At 35.0% G+C, this 18,585-nt stretch overlaps 3 protein-coding genes across 5 annotated transcripts; all 3 read left to right on the top strand.

The window, feature by feature from the left end:
• Positions 1-101: 101 nt before the first annotated feature.
• tcp11l2 (t-complex 11, testis-specific-like 2) lies at positions 102-12,425 on the top strand. Of its 2 annotated transcripts, none has more exons than XM_051890842.1 (12): positions 102-272; positions 2,672-2,855; positions 3,427-3,559; positions 5,311-5,431; positions 5,521-5,744; positions 6,295-6,431; positions 8,395-8,582; positions 8,689-8,870; positions 9,016-9,188; positions 9,709-11,508; positions 11,717-11,770; positions 11,946-12,425. In XM_051890842.1, the coding sequence occupies exons 2-10, from the start codon at positions 2,684-2,686 to the stop codon at positions 9,978-9,980; spliced, it is 1,602 nt and encodes a 533-aa protein (XP_051746802.1). In that variant the 5' UTR covers positions 102-272; positions 2,672-2,683; the 3' UTR covers positions 9,981-11,508; positions 11,717-11,770; positions 11,946-12,425. The 2 variants fall into 2 exon arrangements, with proteins under 2 accessions (XP_051746802.1, XP_051746803.1); XM_051890843.1 differs by having other exon boundaries at positions 116-272; positions 2,675-2,855.
• On the top strand, positions 11,359-12,425 carry stmp1 (short transmembrane mitochondrial protein 1). The gene is made up of 3 exons (XM_051890844.1): positions 11,359-11,508; positions 11,717-11,770; positions 11,946-12,425. The coding sequence occupies exons 1-3, from the start codon at positions 11,494-11,496 to the stop codon at positions 12,021-12,023; spliced, it is 147 nt and encodes a 48-aa protein (XP_051746804.1). The 5' UTR covers positions 11,359-11,493; the 3' UTR covers positions 12,024-12,425.
• A 1,394-nt stretch (positions 12,426-13,819) lies between these two features.
• golt1ba (golgi transport 1Ba) lies at positions 13,820-18,509 on the top strand. Of its 2 annotated transcripts, XM_051892207.1 has the most exons (6): positions 13,820-13,959; positions 14,691-14,782; positions 15,158-15,336; positions 15,722-15,803; positions 17,605-17,639; positions 17,819-18,509. In XM_051892207.1, exons 1-5 carry the CDS (start codon positions 13,935-13,937, stop codon positions 17,611-17,613), a joined length of 387 nt encoding a protein of 128 aa, XP_051748167.1. In that variant the 5' UTR covers positions 13,820-13,934; the 3' UTR covers positions 17,614-17,639; positions 17,819-18,509. The 2 variants fall into 2 exon arrangements, with proteins under 2 accessions (XP_051748167.1, XP_051748166.1); XM_051892206.1 differs by lacking the exon at positions 17,605-17,639 and having other exon boundaries at positions 13,821-13,959.
• The last annotated feature ends 76 nt before the right edge of the window (positions 18,510-18,585 follow it).

The raw sequence follows: 18,585 nt of genomic DNA, 5'->3' as shown, positions 1-18,585 counted from the left end.
TTTATTTAATGTCACTTCTGCCGGTTGTATATAAATGTCTCTAATTAGCTTTAATCTTTTTATCGAAGACAAAATATCGAAAACCCTATAGCTGAGTAGTAAAAGTTTCTTCCTGTTTCACAACACTGTACAAGCCAAGTCGTATTTTAAAGAGCCCTTTAAAGTCCCAGTGAAGTAGAGAAGGAGTATTGATATATTTCATCTACAAATAGAGAAAAGCTCGGTTGTCCACTGTTGTTTGCCAAGTCTCCACTCTCGGGGACTTGACTCAGGTAATTTTTACATAGTTTTATTCGTTTAGAGTTTATATAAGTGATATTTTTTGGTAAGTTCAAAGAGCTAGACAATGGTTATGTTTACATCATTAACTCAAATGAATTACCATGCGTTTATAATCAAGCATTGGAAAATTAAATGGACGACGTCATTGCGTTGTTCGCTTTATTAAAAGACGCGTTCTCACCATCTTGTTTATTAATATTTATTTCGCATTCAACCCATAAAGTTACTGTTTACTAAATTCACGTTGCTCATCTTTAAACGGACTGGGGTTTGCGTGATCTGGAAAGTCCAGTTCGGCTGCTCGTCTGCTTTGACAGTCTGCTCGTGTTTTGTCCTTGTTTGTGTACTGAAGATAAGGTCACGTGTGCATCGCAGCTGAGCGCAGTGTGCATGTCTCTCTCGCGCAGTTACAGCACCTCCTTTTAGGGCCCAAAACTGCAAGAGCTTTAGCCGGTGCCAGTGGTGCTGTCATCGGTGCCTCCCAATTTAAATCTTACCGAGGAAGTGCATGTGCAGAGCTTTCTGTTTTTACCATGCGAACTACTCAACCAGTCTATTACAAGAAGAGGTCACAGTGTTGTTCCCCTATGCTTAAAATAGATGCTCTCATTTGGAAGGGCTTGAACATGTTATGTCATTGGGCTTTCTATTGTAACCAGGCTCCAAACACTGGTATATACGTATTGGTATTTGTTACTGTGTTAATTGCTATAGACTTTAGACCGGTCAGGAGCAAGTTGAGGCACACAGATATGCGGTTCATATAAGTATATTACTTTGCATGGTGAAGTCAACATTATGGTTTTAAAATTAAATAAGCATAATGTAAGAATTTCAGAAAATTATAGTGACTTCATTATTAAGTGACAAAAGGATCTTAAAGGGGCAGTCACCCCAAAATGATAATTTATTTAGTGAGCAGTATATATATTTTTTTTATTTTAATTAGCTTTTATTTTTATATTTCCAGTTTTAGTTTAACTTTTAAACTTTTAGTAATTTTTGTGTACTTTTTTTAAGAGTTTATTTTAATATTTCTATTTGGCATTAATTTGTATTTATTTCACTTTTAGTTGTAGAGTAATTTTAGTACTTTAACTTAAAGGTGCAGTAAGCAATTTCTGAGAAACGCTGTTGAAAGTGGATCAGACAGAGCACCAAAACACACTTGAACCAATCAGCAGTAAGGGGCGTATACATTCATTAAGGGGGAGGGGCCTGTGTTGCATAGGGTGTTTGTGAATTTGGAGGCGGAGCTATCAAGATAGCAGTGTGATCATTTTGGGTAGGGGCGTGTTTGTTTTGGTGATTTCAAATATCAACATCATTGCGCAGAAATTTCTTACTGCACCTTTAAACTCGATTAGTTGTCAAGTCAACATACTGAATTTTCGTTTAAGGTTTTTTTAAGTCTACATTTTTCATCTAGGCTAATATTAATATTTGATTTAATTTCAGTTTTATTAATTTTTAGTAGATTTAGTTAATAACAAATTCTCACCCTCATGTTGTTCAAAACTGGTATGAATTTTTACTTCTGTGGAACACAAAATGAGTGCATTTTTTCCCATACAACAAAAGTAAATGGTAACTGAGATTGTGTTCCACAGAAGTAAGAAAGTCATACAAGTTTGGAAATGAGGAAATGAAGACAGAATTTACATTTTTGGATGAACTCTTCCTTTAACTCTCAAAATGTGCAGAGAATTTGTTTTACAGTAGCACTCTGAGAAAAGTTTTGTACTTCTGTTGTAATAGCCGTTAATCCAAATGAGCAATAGATAAACTTGTAATTACAAGGTAGTTAAATAAACAATCAGTTTTGTCAAAGCATCATGCATAATTGGTAGGATTAGTCACTAGCTTAGTATCTGAATGCATTTTTTATTATTTAATGAAAGCCATTGTTGATTTATTTTTTTATTTATTTTTTTTCCTTGGATGCTGACTCAACTTTTACTAGAACTGAAAAGACTAGCAGTTACTCGGTTACATCAGGAAACAGGTGTGTACTGGAGCCTATAAAGGCAAAGGGGTGTAACGAGATAGGTTTGCTTTTAAAGATCACGCTGCTATCAGGCGTTATCTGTTACCCAGGAGACAGCACCGGTCAACGTCTGAATCACATTTAAAATACAATGTCCCTTTGTGGGCCACATGAATATCACTGAGCCCTTTTGTTGCCTGTATATTTTCTCTAGCTTTTGCTATTCACTTTTCTTTGTTATGTCAACGAAGCTTTACGTCCTTGTGGAATTTTCCAGCACTGAAAGTGTGCCAGCTCTAACTTTTCCATTTAAAGCATCAGCTTCAAGCTTGTCCCAAAAACACCCTTCATTTTAGCCACAAGACTGACTCCAATGTGTATACCTTATTAATTCATTTGCAGCAGCCATTTACAATGCCACTGAACAATGAACGTCCCACTTCCACATCTACGGTGGCCAGTGAGGACCAGAACAGTGACACGGAGTCATCGGAAAGGTGCGACAGTTTGACCTCGTCTAGCGATGTGGACTATTCTCGCCAGAGCTTCACCAGCGATTCGTCCAGCAAACACAACTCTCCTTCCTGTAGGTGTCCCACTAAAATGCAAATTCAAATGCAAATAAATCACAGGCTTATTTGTGTAGATTTATTTGGCTCTAGATTCATCACAGAAAGAGTTTAACATTCATTCTATAGGAATGTACTGTTTGATAAACATTATTCATTTAGTATTAATTATATGCTAATAACCTATAGTATTTATTAATATTTTGAATTAGTTTTATTTTTATATTTTCAGTTTTCATTTTAATTTTTAGTTCATGTTTTAGTCATTTTGTTACATGCTTTTGTCATGAGTTTTGTTTTTAATATTTCAATTAAGCTTTATTTTGATTTCAGTTTTAATTTAACAATTTATTTCTTAAACTTAAACGGAAATTAGGAAAATGTTGTCTTGGCAACTAACTGCAATGAAATAAGTTATTCTAATAATTTGTGTTTTATTTTATTTTAGCTGGATTTCAGTGACCAAAAACAATTTTATTTGTTTTAGTTTTAGTTAACAATATCAACATCTAAACATATTTTGCTGTTGTTTATATTGTATAGAAAAGTCAAATGGTCTTTTAACTTGTATTGCCACTCTGTCTTCAGGCAGCCCACCAAAAACCCTAACGCTTGACGAGGTCATGGCCTCGGCCCGGGACCTTTCTAATCTGAGCCTGGCTCATGAGATCGTAGTCAACCGGAACTTCCACCTAGAGCCTCCAGATCTACCTCAAAACAGGTACTAAACTCATTTATAATTTCCAGATCTGAGTCCCACTTGTAGACATGAGTTAAGGGTGATGATATACAATTAAATGATTTAAAAAGTTAAAGTATTTTTCTTCATGCATTCAGTTTAGCATTTTAATTTTTTAAAATGATTTAAAGGGGACCTATTAGGGGCATAATAGGACCCCTTTAAATCATTTAAAAAAAGATTTACAAGATGTAATTTAAGTCTCAGGTGTCCCCATAATGTGTCTTCAAAGTTTCAGCTCAAAATACTTCACAGATAATTTATTATACTGTATTTATTATTTATTTTATATGTTGTAAATACCCATTTTTGAGTGCATGCAAAAACATGCTGTTTTCGAGGATGTGTCTTTAAATGCAAATGAGCTGCTGCTCCCCAACCCCCTATCCAGAATAGCGCTTCCTTCAACAGCTCCTGTCTGCCTGCATCGGATACTCTGCCAAATACTAACAAGACATCTGCTTGGTTTTGATTGTCTTCTATATCGCGCTCGGCTCAGGGACATTGAAGTTCTTCTTCATCATTAAAGTCTATTATCCGCATGCGTTTTAAAGCTATATCAGTTTAAACTTCTAATTTATGGTTTTCTGAGTGCACACATCTGAAGCACACACACAGAAAGCTGGCTGTCAGATGGTACGTCTTGTGAGTATTAAACTAACTTCTCTTTCACGTTTTATTTTTCTTAAACTGCCAAATACACACAAAGTTCACATAAACACAGTCGGTTATGTCTGTGAACGTAAACAGCAGGGACAGAAATCGCATGTGTATATTAGATCTGTGGTGCATTCATACTTATGTTCGCACTTACATCCAACAACAAAACATCTCAATTGCTTACCAGACATTTTTGTCGCTACAGCTGCTCCTGCGTAGAGACAATGGCGGACAGCGTACAACTCTCTCAGGGCGGAAACTATGCTAATACGGTGTCATGAGAAATTGAGTCCCCCCCCCCAGGAATCGGGACTCCTTTAGGACCCAGGCGGAAATGCCTGATCAAAAGTTGTTATCGTGATTATAACCTATTTCACTATTGTATGATGTTTATTACATTAAGTACACAAACAACATGCTTGAAATATAAAATGAATGCCTATGTATTGCATAATAAAACAAACTGGAAACAGATATTGGAAACAAAAAACATAGCTAATATAATACAAGCTAAGCTAGCAGGCTAATCGGGTAGATGTATGCTATGCTAGTACATAAGCTAACTAAAACACAGTAAGAACGAGAAATGCTTGATTTCACAACCTATAGCTTCAGTTATATGAACCATGTAATTTAAAAGACATTAATGGTCATTATAAAGCATTTTAAATGACATAAATCATAACATGGTTTTTGTAGGAATTATAATCAGGCGCTAAATATACTACACATTAAAAGTCTGTTGAACCAATGGAGACCCAATTCCTGGGGGAATCGATTTCTCACCACAACGGCAGCGTCCATCAGCAGTCGTGGGCAGGGCCTAAGCAATGTGACGTCACATTGCCCAGAAAATAAAAACGGCTTGTTGTAGGTTTTATGGGGATTTAAAAAAAAAAAAAAAGGAGTAGGTGGATTTTTATCATTACAGGGTGGTTGTGTACACACACTGCTGACACACATTTATGTTCAAACACCATGTAAAAGTGAATTTTGCATAATAGGTCCTCTTTAAAATGAATATGTATAATAAATATAAAACAACTGATTCCAAACCTTTGTTTTTCCTCAAGCCTGGAGAAGAGAGTTAAGGATATGGTGCACAAGGCTTTCTGGGACTGTCTTGAATCTGAGCTGAACGATGACCCCCCTGAGTACGATCATGCCATCAAACTACTGGAAGAGATCAGAGATGTAGGTTACACATTTACTCTGATACAATGATGAAAAACAGTATAATGGTAAATGATTCATTGATTAATTATTTTTTCCTATCATCAAAGACCTTGCTGTCCTTCCTTAACCCCGGGGCCAACCGCCTGCGTACTCAGATTATGGAGATTCTGGATATGGACCTGATTCGCCAACAGGCTGACAACAATGCGGTTGATATCCAGGGCCTTGTGTCTTACATCATCAATACTATGGGCAAATTCTGTGCTCCGGTCCGAGATGATGAAATCAAGAAGCTCAAGGAGAACTCAAGCGACACTGTGACACTGTTCAAGTATGTTTGAGGTGTATTTTTATATGCCTTTGCAGAACTAGGCAAATTTCACTTTAGAGCCCATTGGCTGGTGTAATAACATGACAAATAATGGGTCCTAATCACTAATCATGCATACACATTTTTGCATATACATACATTTTTATGAACAAATCATGATTCACCAATTAAAACAGGAACAACTGAAACCATGCATATGCAAAAATCAGATACTATAGGTGACCTTATAAAGGTGTTATTGTTAAGATGAAATTTTATACATAGAAACTTCATATAAAATATATTTAATCACACATATAAGGTGTGTTATAGCTGAGAGTGACAAAAAGCTGTAAAGGAAAGGTTGTGTGGAAATCCCTTATATGGAGATGGTTTGGATGTGTTTTATGCAAATTATCCATGCAATTAATAGTGAATGAGACCCAGTAACTGAGGGTGATGTGGGACACAAATCACCAATGGCGTTCTCTTCACGAACAGTCATATTTGATGCAAATAATTGCCTGTGGCAAAATAACTGAGTTTTAAATGGTAACTTGTGTTGTAAAAGGGAGATCTTCCGGGTGCTGGACCTGATGAAAATGGACATGGTGAATTTTACTATCCAGAGCCTCAGGCCAGAGCTTCAGAGACAGTCGGTAGAGTATGAGAGAGCCAAATTCCAGAGCATTCTGGAAAGAACTCCCAGTAAGTCCACAAACAAACATTGAGATGAAATTTATTTTAATGGATAGTTCATCCAAAAAGAGAAAGTTCTGTCATCATTCACTCACCCTCATGTCATTCCAATCTCATTTGACTTTCTTCTGTGAAACATAAGATTTTTTTGAAGACTGTTTTTGTCCATATACTGTAAAAAAAAAAGAAGAAAAAAAAAAAAAGTATTTTTTACAGAATAAAACTGGCTGCTGTTATTGCCAGAATAATTCTGTAAAGAAAATACAGTAAAAATGTAAACATATTTACAGAACAACTTGTAAATTTTACAATTTTAAATTTTACCCTTTAAACCAGTATATCCAACATAAGATAGAACATAAAATCCTAATTTACATAACTGATAAGTTAAAACTAAGAAGCATAATTATCAAAGTTAAAAACCATCAAATGTGAAGCGTTAATGGGAATTGTGGGAATGTAAATTAAAGCAATTTGATTGTTACACGGCAGCGCTTCTGGGTCCAAACGCACTCTCATACCACAAGAAAACAACAAACGGTGCTAATATACACACACGATGTGGTGTAATACTACCAAAAAATTATAATCATAACCTTTATCTCCATACCAAAATCCCAGATGGCCAGACAGTGATTCATCTTTTAGAAATGTTAAAATATTAATGTTTGTGACGCTGTGAGCATGGAGACGGTTGTGTAGACTGTAAGTATTTTAAATGTTTAACTTTTTAAAATGTTAAATGTTTAATATGAATAAATAGCGCTCATAAACGGCTGTTGAGATAGGATTCTCAAGTGAAACGAGTCGAGGCTTGGACCCAGAAACAGCGTTCCTTACATCACGACTTAAGCGGATAAGCCCCAAGAAGCCGTGGTTTACAGTGAATTTATAACAGCTAAGGGGCGTTGTTAAGCATGAAAACCCCCTTAGCTGTTATAAATACACTGTAAACCACGGCTTCACGGGGCTTATTGCATTTATAAAATGGTTACCACACAATACAAATATTAAAGCCAAAAAATATCTATCAATGCAACTTTCATGAAGTAAAATCTTTAAAAGGCTTCCTTCCGCTGGAAAAAAACAGTCCCTGACCATAAACAGCAACAGAAGTCACATTTATTACGCCATTAGATGGCGGCAAAGACCATCTTTATGAGCGAGGCACTCAGTCGCAAAGACTTTTATATTGAAACTTGTTGTGAACATGGAACAAGATGCAAATGATAAATGCTTTGACTAGCGCTGTGAGTGTCAGCAGGGCAGGGAAAACCCATTAAATGTTAAAAGGACAAGATCCTTTTCTACATAATGCAGTAAGCATACATATGTTTACGTTGCTGAGAGTGGTTTCTAGCAACATACACATTCAGTGACGCAGGCGCAGCGATATTATGTAATGCGGTCAGCTATATGTTTTCGGGAATTTTACAACGGCTTCGAACGTGGCTCAACCAATCAGAATCAAGGGCCGGAACTATCCGTTTTATAATTATGTTTTGTTCACTGTAAATTATAAGTTTATATGTTCTTTTTACTTCCAAAAATTGTACATTTTGCAGTATTTTACTGTAAAATTACATGAAATGTAAGGTTAGATCTAGTACAGTTTTTCTCTGTATATTCTTAATGTATTACTGAACTTACTGTTAGCCATTTTTACAGTTAAAATTAATCATTTTTTACAGTGTACAATAAAAGTCAGTAGGACCCACTGAAAACTGAAAAACCCAATTGAAAAGCTGTACTAGATCTAACCTTACATTTCATGTAATTTTCACTTTCTTCATTTTCACAAACTTTCATTGTATGGATTAAATCACAATGTCGTCTTTCTGTGTTCTACAGAAGAAAGACATGAGTAAATGATGGCAGAATGTTAATTTAAAGTGATAGTTCACCCAAAAGTGTCTGGACCTTTTTTGCACATCTGGGCCCTTAACCTTGGATATCATTTTAATTCCCCCAGGTGCTTTGGACCACACAACTGAGTGGATCAGATCTTCAATAGAGGAGGCCACTCAAGTCATGCCACCAGCAAAGAAGAGCAGTGATTCTGGGCAAAGCAGCAATCCCTTACCAGGGCCCACGCTGGTGCTAAATACTGCCTACATAAGACTGCTCACCTGGGATGAGAGCAAGGGCCCTCTGCCTGAGGTTGGAGCACAAACACACAGTTATCTGATTGAGCTTTGATATCAAATTCATAATGCATCTTTAAGAGCATTTTTGTGATCTAACATTCTGTATTTTGCACTTGCAGACTTTGATTACGGATGAATTGAGGTTGCAGGAGATGCAGCGCTCTCTTCAGCTGTATCAAAAAGTCGCGTCTGTTCTGCTGATAGTCTACAGCTCAATAGGAGGGGCCGTGTCAGGCCTGCCCGCTCTTGTCGAGCGACTCAAGAAGATGACAGCAGTGCTGCTGGAGGGCATGCATAGCGCGTACGTCCGATCTGTGTCCTTCCCCAAAACTCTGCACAAGCCAACACATGCACACATTATTATACACATACTTCTTTATAAACGTAATGCAATAATTAATGTCTCAATCTAAAAGACTTTGTTTTTTTATCCATTTGGTTTACAGAGACTTTAACCTTAATGAAGCTCTTAGTAATGTCAGTGCTCAGATCTGCTGTGAGGTCAACAAGTCTTTGGCTGAAAGAAACTTCCCAGCTCTCCCTGCTGAACTGCAGGCAACTCTAAAGGGCCAGATCTGTGACATCACCCAGGAAAACAACCCAATACGCACTCTTGTTGGTAAGAAAAAAACCTTTTTAAAGGAATATATGGGTTTATGCAACAGCAATTTATTTAGAAATTACTTTCTTACTCAGTACTTTTGTCTTGTTTTCCAGTACAAATATCTACATATTCTTAAAGGGATAGTTCACCCAAAGATGAAAATTCTGTCATCATTTACTCCCCCTCAAGTTGTTCCAAACCTGTATGAATTTCTTTGTTCTGCTGAACACAAAGGAAGATATTTGGAAGAATGTTTGTAACAAGGCAAAACTTGCCCCCCATTGACTACCATAGTAACAAAAAATACTATGGTGGTCAATGGGGGGCAAGATGTGCTTGGTTACAGACATTCTTCCAAATATCTTCTTTTGTGTTCAGCAGAACAAAGAAACTTATACAGGTTTGGAACAACTTGAGGGTGAGTAAATGATGACAGAATTTTCATTTTTGGGTGAACTATCGCTTTAACTTGTACTAAACTCATAATATTGCCTTAAAGCCTGTATCTGTTTAATGTGCCTGTTCTGTCCCACAGAGGGAAGGGTACAGCAGTACTTAAGGGTGGTCCTTGCCTCTACCACCTCTCACAGAACGCCCCCTCCCGTACCGCCAGGCTTGGGTCTGATCCAGCTGGATCTCATGGGACTGGGCGTCAGTTTCGTCAACCTCGTCAACTTCAACAAAAAGGTTTACGGTCCTTTCTACGTGAGCATCCTGAAGAATCTGCTTTTTATCAACACGCAAGCACCAGCTCTACAAAATGGGATCACACAGGGGCCATCCAGCAGCCCACTGGAGTCCAAATAGACAAGGATGCTTCATCTGCTCCCAGTTATCATACCCAGACATTTCACTTATGTGTTTCCAAGTGAGTTATTTGATGATTGATTCTAGGGATTCACTAAAGACTGAAGAACAACGACGTGCTATGGTGCTTAAAATGAAAAAGTATGGATGTTACAAACAATGTTTTTTTCCAAGTAATGTTTTTAGCATCTCTCTAACTGTAGTTTTCACTTCACAGTGTTACTGCAATAGAAATTCAGTCATTACTTACAGTATATTGACAATGTTTAGGTGCAAGGAGGAAACTTTTCTAATATATACATACAGCTGTTAAAGACGTAGCCAAAAGAGGCTAATATATTTACATAGATCATTTACAGACATTTGAGAATATGCATTTATGTCCGTTTAGAGACACCCGTGTATGTTGTATCCCATGCCCAGATTCTAAGATTATTAAAAATGTTTATTGGAGCATATTAAAATCCATCAGTGACAAAGTAAAGTTATACTTTGTGTTTGCTACACATTTTTTGAAAGTATTGTATTACAATTGTTAACTGTATTTATACTTGAAAAAAATTGTCTGAATTTCTGTGTAATTTGAAGTGGAAGAAACTTGAAATTACATAAAGAGGGAGAATCCAGAACTCTGGCAAGAACAATATTGTTAAATTCATTTGATTTTTGGTCCTGGTAGTGTCATTTTTATACAATTATGACTGCATGATTATTTGTATTTTCCTTTTTTTATCCTCTAGACATCAACATTTGGGTTAGTTTTGTATGCCGTTTGTATGTCACTGCGCTTTAGTTACAGGCATGTTTATTTTATTAATGTTGTTTATGAAAATTAAGGGGATTGTCTTATATAATGTTTGTGCTTATATAATTCAATTGTGTTGATAGTTTTACTTTAACTATTACCAAACTGCATAGACCTAGAACCTTGTTTTGCTAGTGTTTATTTTTGTGTGACAAGTGAATGAATGACATCTTTGTCTGGAAAGCCATTTTCATATCAACATGACAGACTGTCAATTTAACAATTTTGCAATGTGTATTGTTTCAGATGTAAGAACCCTTATAAGAACAACACAATATATGTGGTGTGAAAAGCACTAAAAAAAAAAATGAATAAAAGAAAGTGTGAAAACGAATTCATATTTATTTTAAACATTTGTTTCTGTATTCACCTGACATAACATTTGATTTTCTTTTATATGACATTAAAATTATTTGTTATTAATTTAAAAATCTATATGTTATGGGTATGGTAAAATAATATTAATAGTTGAATCACAATCTTTTCTATATTTAATTTATTTTAGCGCAATTAAACATTTCCTGTGCCCTTTCACATAAAAATTAAGACTTTTATTTTGAAAGAATACTACTTCCTGTGTGTTGGTGTTGTCATGCTGACGACATAGGAAGCTAATTGAAGGCTAACCCTGTCAAACTAACGACCATCCTAATTTTCGTGATCAGTGTTACTTTTAGATAGTTTTTCCACAATTTCAAAGCTTGAATCATGATGCAATTTATCGTAAGTATTTACGTCTGTTTGTGAGATTGTAATCGTGTGTTTAGTAGCTTGCTAATTCGCATTGAAGAAGCTAGTAACCAAGTCAGGACTCTCTCATATACAAATATAAACATTTAGTTTAAAATAAACCGCCGGATATTTTATAATATGGAAGAATGTATTTATCTGTCATATCATTTTGCTGATAGAGTATATTTTGTTTTCACAGCTTGGCTTCACTCTGGGGAACGTGGTTGGCATGTATCTGGCACAGAACTACGAGGTTATAAAATAATATTCACATTATTAACTGTCTGATTTTGTGTCTGTCTAAAATCCCGAGTTATAAACGAGTTTTAATGAGTCGAAATTAAATACCATTAGTCTTTAATAGAGAACAACTCCACTGTTTAGTGATCATTGACTAACTTGTTTATTACTTATAACTTGTTTTCAAGGTACCCAACATTTCAAAGAAAATCGAGGCCTTTAAAAAGGATGTGGAAGCCAAGAAGAAACCCCCAGGCCCAGAGTGACGGACACGAGTCCTGCCTGGAAATATCATATGGCTATTTATAAAATATCTGAAGATGGCGGGACATTTAAGAACAAGCATATAATATAGTAAATATTATTGTTAAAGTATAAACAAAAGAGCCCTCAAGATGAACAGTATATTCAAATAGTGTCAAATAGTGCCTAAACATCTCATTTGAACATTGATGTGTTTTGCATTTTTGCATTGTATTCTCTCTCTCTCTCTCTCTTCATGGGTTTTTTGTATTTATTGAGAAACATGTTTGCAGTGCAAATTGTTGTGGACAAATAGAAACTGCACGTAAAATCAGTTATTCAAAACAAATTACGGAAGTTTTAAAAGCTTCTTTATACTATTATGTAATAAAGGTTATACAAATAAAATTACAGTTTTTAAGTTGTTTATTGTCGGCATTGTGGTGTTATTTTCTAGTAATATTAATATTGTTCTACGTTGTATATTCCACTCCTTATAGTGGACTTCAATGGCCTCCGAACGTTTGAAGGTCAAAATTAGTTTCAGTGCAGTTTCAAAGGGCTTTAAACGATACCAGACGAGGAATAAGGGTCTTATCTAGCGAAACGATCGGTCATTTTCGAAAAAAAAATGTAAATGTATATGCTTTATAACTAAATGATCGCCTTCTAAGTGCTTCCGCCAAAACCGCATTTCCGTATTCTCCAAAAAGTTTACGCTGTATGTCCCATGCCTTCCCTATTCTACTTACGGAACGAACGCAGCGACAGTTACATTTTTTCCGTAAGTTGAATAGGGTAGGCGTAGGACATACACCGTAAACTTTTTGGAGAATACGGAAATGCGGTTTTGGCGGAAGCACTTAGAAGGCGAACATTTGTTTATATAAAGCATATACATTTACTTTTTTTTTTTTTTTTTCGAAAATGACCGATCGTTTCGCTAGATAAGACCCGTATTCTTCGTCTGGTATCGTTTAAAGCCCTTTGAAGCAGCACTGAAACTGTAATTTTGACCTTCAACCGTCTGGAGGCCATTGAAGTCCACTATAAGGAGAATAATCCTGGAATGTTTTCATCAAAAACCTTCATTTCTTTTCGACTGAAGAAAGAAAGACATGAACATCTTGGATGACATGGGGGTGACTAAAATTATCAGGAACAGTTTATTTGAAAGTGGACTAATCCTTTAATTAAACTTGGACAAGACTTTGGAGGTATACAAAAAATGAAGACTTTATGCTATAAAAATCGTATGATGGATAATAATTTAGCTAAAATAAAATACACCTGAGAAACATTTGATTATCTAACGCTTATTGAACACAAAAGGACACTTTATTTATTGAAAATGCCAAAAACATCCAAGTAAGATCGTTCATCTTCTTAAATGAACTTATACATTAGACAAAAATCATAAACTAAGAACAGTCATGAATTACATTCAGACTGTCAAAAGGTTTGAACAATGTAGAAAGTTTCTCGACTTGTTTTAAAAAGTGTAGTGTGCTGTTGTACAAACGAAGACCACCAGATGGCGCGGTAAACACGGAAGTAAAAAGCTTTTTAGTATCCAAAATACAACGGTTTTGTGTACATTTATCAGGGTTACTAATGTTAAAATTATGTATGTATATAATAATTACTACATATTAAAATGAATAATTTAGACAAACTATAGTGACTTTTACCACGTAATGACTGGGAACGCAAAAATACATTAAATGTCTTAAACGTGTTTTATTATTTATTTATTTATTTATTTTTACATAGTGTGTTTTTGACGTAGTTATTCAAAGTATTAAATTAATACGAAATGCATCAAGTTTGCAAAAGTTTTTTCGCTGAAAGTTTCTCCGGATGTTGAGAGTGAGTGTTTCCGGTACGCGTGGCCGCTCCTGTGACAGCTGCTGCGCGAGAGTAGACAAGCAAAGATGATCTCCCTCACCGACTGCCAGAGTAAGAGCAATATAACCTGTCTCACTCACTGACAGCTTCTCGTCAGACGATGTATATTGTCAGTGCATTCATGTACAAAGCCTGTTGTCTTTATCATTTCGCCTGTCTTGATTTTTATATGCGAGTAGACTCATGCAGATGTCACACCACCAATAATAAGTCTAACGTAAAAGTCTTTGGCGTTGAATTGCACGTCAGGAAATAGACGAATAATGTTCTGGCTTAAAAACCGGACTACTTGAATTAAGACAGAACAATCCTATCAACACAATTTTATACATATGATAGAGAACATTTTAATATAATAAATTGCCGGTAACACTTTACAGTAGTATTTCATTTGTTAAGATTAGTTAACTACTTTAGTTAACATGAACTAACAATGAGCGATACTTCTACAGCATTTATTCATCTTAATCTCAAAAGTTAATACAGTTTTAAGATCAAAAGTTGTATCTGTTAACAGTTAATGCACTGTAAACAAACATGATTGTTTTTATTAACTATCACTAACAAAGGTCAATAAATGCTGTAAAAATATTTTGTTAGTTCATGTTAATGTATTATCTAATGTTAACAAATTAGACTATTACCTTATTAGCACATTATCTAACGTGTATGTGGTATTAAATGCAGATTAAAATATTTATATAAAAATTGTTATAAACAAGATATTTAATATTTAATCTTCATATTGGTATAATTTATGGCTTTCCCTCTCTTCATTCCAGAAATTGGAATGGGGCTAACAGGATTTGGGGTATTTTTTCTGTTCTTTGGGATGATCCTGTTTTTTGATAAAGCCCTTCTTGCCATAGGAAACGTGAGTGGTCCCATTATGTTGTCATTTATATTTTAAGATTTTAAGTATATTTTATATAAGTTACATTACATTGTATGTACAATTATAATTATATTCTAATCATATATATATACTCAAAAGTATGTGTGTGTATTTTACACTCACGTGTTTGTATTCCTTTATTATGAAGTTGTATTATTTAAATTGCATATATATATATATATATTCATAGTATATAGCATATATAGTATATTTACACATAGGTTTGCATTCTTTCTGATTAGTTTCTTTTGTAAAACTTGTGTTAGCTTGAGTTAATTGCTATTCATAAGCACAGATCCCTCAGTCTAAAATCAGTTTCTCTCTCACCTCTCTCTTGGTCTTTATTCATCTCAGATCCTGTTTGTTGTCGGCCTGGCATTCGTAATCGGGCTGGAGAGGACGTTCAGGTTCTTCTTTCAGAAGCACAAAATGAAAGCCACCATCTTCTTTTTAGGAGGCGTCTTGGTGGTGCTGATCGGATGGCCCATCGTCGGAGTCGTTCTAGAGTTTTATGGCTTCTTTCTTCTATTCAGGTATTTTTTTTTTTACAGCTCTTATCCAGGCAAATTATTCTACATAACTAGTAGCTAATTAGCGATGTTACAGTGTGACTGCTTTTTAAATTCCTAATGTCAATAAAGATTGACAAAAGGCGGATATAGATATTATATACTGATACATAAATAAGACAACAAAATGGAAATTACACAATATTATTTAAAACATTATTGTATTGTATAATTGAATAATTGTAAATTATTCATGTAGTCTGTCTGTCAATTTTGGAACTAACAAAAAGGGGAACTAACATTTTAGATCAATGCCAGTGCAATGGCAATAATCTCAAAATGATCCCAAATAATTGCTGATGATATATGGGTCTATGTCCACACGCTAATGCCTTCTCTTAATGTGTAGGGGATTCTTTCCAGTGGTCGTAGGCTTCATCAGGAGGATTCCTGTACTGGGATATTTTCTCAATCTTCCCTTCATTAGTGGGGTAAGTTTTACTCAGCATGGTGATGAAGACGAGAGTGCATGGTTGTACTTTTTCCTCTCGTGCTTTTTATTTCTATGCAAGGATCCTCTGAGATTGCAGTGAATTTAACACGTGTCCTAACCAGGCACAGTGCGATAAAGTGACAAGTTATAAAAGAGCAGAGTGTAAATGAGCAGCCATTAGTTCTGATTGGATGTGACTGTGCTAGCATTTACACCATCAGTGTGGACAGACAAATTATCAACTTAAGTCACATCTGGTTAGGACACATATTCTCATGTAAATTCACTTTAAATGCTTTTGCTTGCTTTAGCAGCTATGAGACTAACAGGCTTTTCCACTAAATGTAATACAAATCAAAGAGGACATCTTTGAAAACAAGTTATATTTTTGTTTAAATATATTCAAATGTTTTGTTATTAAAGGTTTAGTTCACACAGAAATGAAAATTCTGTTTCATTTACTCACCCTCCTGTTGTTCCAAACCCGCCAAATTTTTAATAAAATCTGTGAAACAACTACCAACTACACAACTACCACTTTGACGCTTCAAAAAGTTCATAAAGAGATCATAAAACTAATCCATGAATTGAGCGGTTTAGTCCAAATTTTCTGAAACGACACAATTGCTTTATATGATGAACAGTTTGAATTTAGGCTTTTATTCACATATAAACGTTGCTTGACGTGTGTGAAAAAAAAAAAAAAAAGTATTCTTGCAGAAGCTCAAACGTGCTGCGTAACACGAGAATGAACCTCATTGGTTCTCTCACATCAAGCAAACATGCTTGAGCTTCCATTTCCCACAACTGATGTGTGAATTGATGAATGTTTATATGTGAATAAAAGCCTAAATTAAACCTGTTCGTCATATAAAGCGATCGTGTCTCTTCAGAAAATTTGGACTAAACTGCTCAATTCATATGGATTAGTTTTACGATCTCTTTATAAACTTTTTGAAGAGTCAAAGTGGTAGCTGCGTAGCTGTCAATGGAGGGACGGAAATATCTCAGATTTTATTTAAAATATCCTTATTTGTGTTTTGAAAATGAACGAAAGTCTTATGGGTTTGGAACGACGTGGGTGAGTTGATAATGACAGAATTATCATTTTTGGGTGAACTAACCAACCCTTTAAGGGCTTTGAGTAGTAATATTTCTGAAAGTTCTGAAAAATACAATCTTCGTAGTATCTGAGGTGGATATCCTAAATTACATACATTACTGATCAAAAGTTTGTAGACACTTTCTTTTAAATTAATACATTTTATTCAGCAAGCATGAATAAAATTGATCAAACGTGACCGTAAAGACATTTATAATGTTTCTGTTGAACTTTCTGTTCATCAAAGAATCCCGAATAGTTCACAAAAATGTTAAGCAGCACAACTGTTTTCAATATTGATAATATCAATGTATATCTTGAGCAGCAAATCAACTTCTTAGAATGATTTCTGAAGGATCATGTGACAATGAAGACTGGAGTAATGATGCTGACAATTCAGCTTTGCATCACAGGAATAAATTACATTTTAAATATATTAACATAGAAACAGTTATTTGAAATTGTAATAATATTTCACAATATTACTGTTTTTACGGTTATTTTGATCAAATAAATGCAGCCTTGGTGAGCGTAAGTCACAGAAAAAAGAATTTTACCAACTACAAACTTTTGAACGGTAGTGTATCCACTAGATAGACACTATTTAAGTGGCAACACTGATTTTGGTTTTCACCTTCATTTGAGAAAAGAGGCTCTTGCGAGTGTCTTTCAACATGTGTTTGTTGTTCTTTTAAAGCCTTCCTAAGGCTGAGCGGACAGACAGCCATCTTGGTCAGTCACTGCTAATTCTGTCTTGCATGTGAGCATGAATCATGCCGTCCTGTGTGCACTAAATATTTTGATAAAGTGATAAATGTGCCATGAATCAGATGAGATATTATTGTAATTTTATATCTATAAATGAATTTTTCCTTGAAAGTGTCCTAATCCTTCCATATTTTTTTTTCCAGTACGTGGACAAAATGAGTGAAAGCAACAACATGGTTTAACAGACTCTTTTTTTTACCACTTATTTATGATGGATTTTCTCAAGCTTTACCTTGAAACAGCCATGTGAAGTATAGAGCTCGTATTACCGAAGCTTTATATTCAGGACGTCTGAGTGATATTTACGTCAATGAGAAGCAAACTGTGCTGTGTGGAAGAGAAGCCACGCCTTCGCCTGCCAGACAAAGCAAAGCAATCTATAGACTGCGTCACAACACTCAGCATCACTGCATCCCAGAAGAACTATGCCCTACTTTATAAACGCAAACTTCATGAAGAAGTTAATGGATGCCCTCCCATGAGGAATGGTTTGTTGAATGTGTAGAAGAGTCTGTACTCTGTTACAACAATGGCCTTGTTACATGGTTATGTCTATAGTTGTATTTTAAAGCTGGGGGAGAACTGGATGACTCTAATTTCTTGATTTTCTATCACAAGTGTGATATTTACACTTTCTTATAAAATTAAAATGTTACTACTTATCTGACGTCTGGCATACAGAGATGTTATTATCATTATTTTTATTATTATTGTTTTTTTCTCTGTCTTCAAAAATGCATTTCCAATTGTTGCCACTGTAAATCTGAATATTGGGGTTTAAAAAAAATAAATTCAGCTGCCACAAACTTTTGTAAATATAAATTTAAAAACCTGGCCTGAGTTTTTATTTCTTATATTCTTATAATATTCGGGGTATACTGTAAAAATGAATGAAAAATATTTGCGGTAC

Source organism: Ctenopharyngodon idella, chromosome 4 (genome assembly GCF_019924925.1).
Source record: "Ctenopharyngodon idella isolate HZGC_01 chromosome 4, HZGC01, whole genome shotgun sequence".
Taxonomy (NCBI): Eukaryota; Metazoa; Chordata; class Actinopteri; order Cypriniformes; family Xenocyprididae; genus Ctenopharyngodon; species Ctenopharyngodon idella.
Note: the sequence above shows the minus strand (reverse complement) of the source record. Positions and strands in the feature narration are given on the sequence as shown.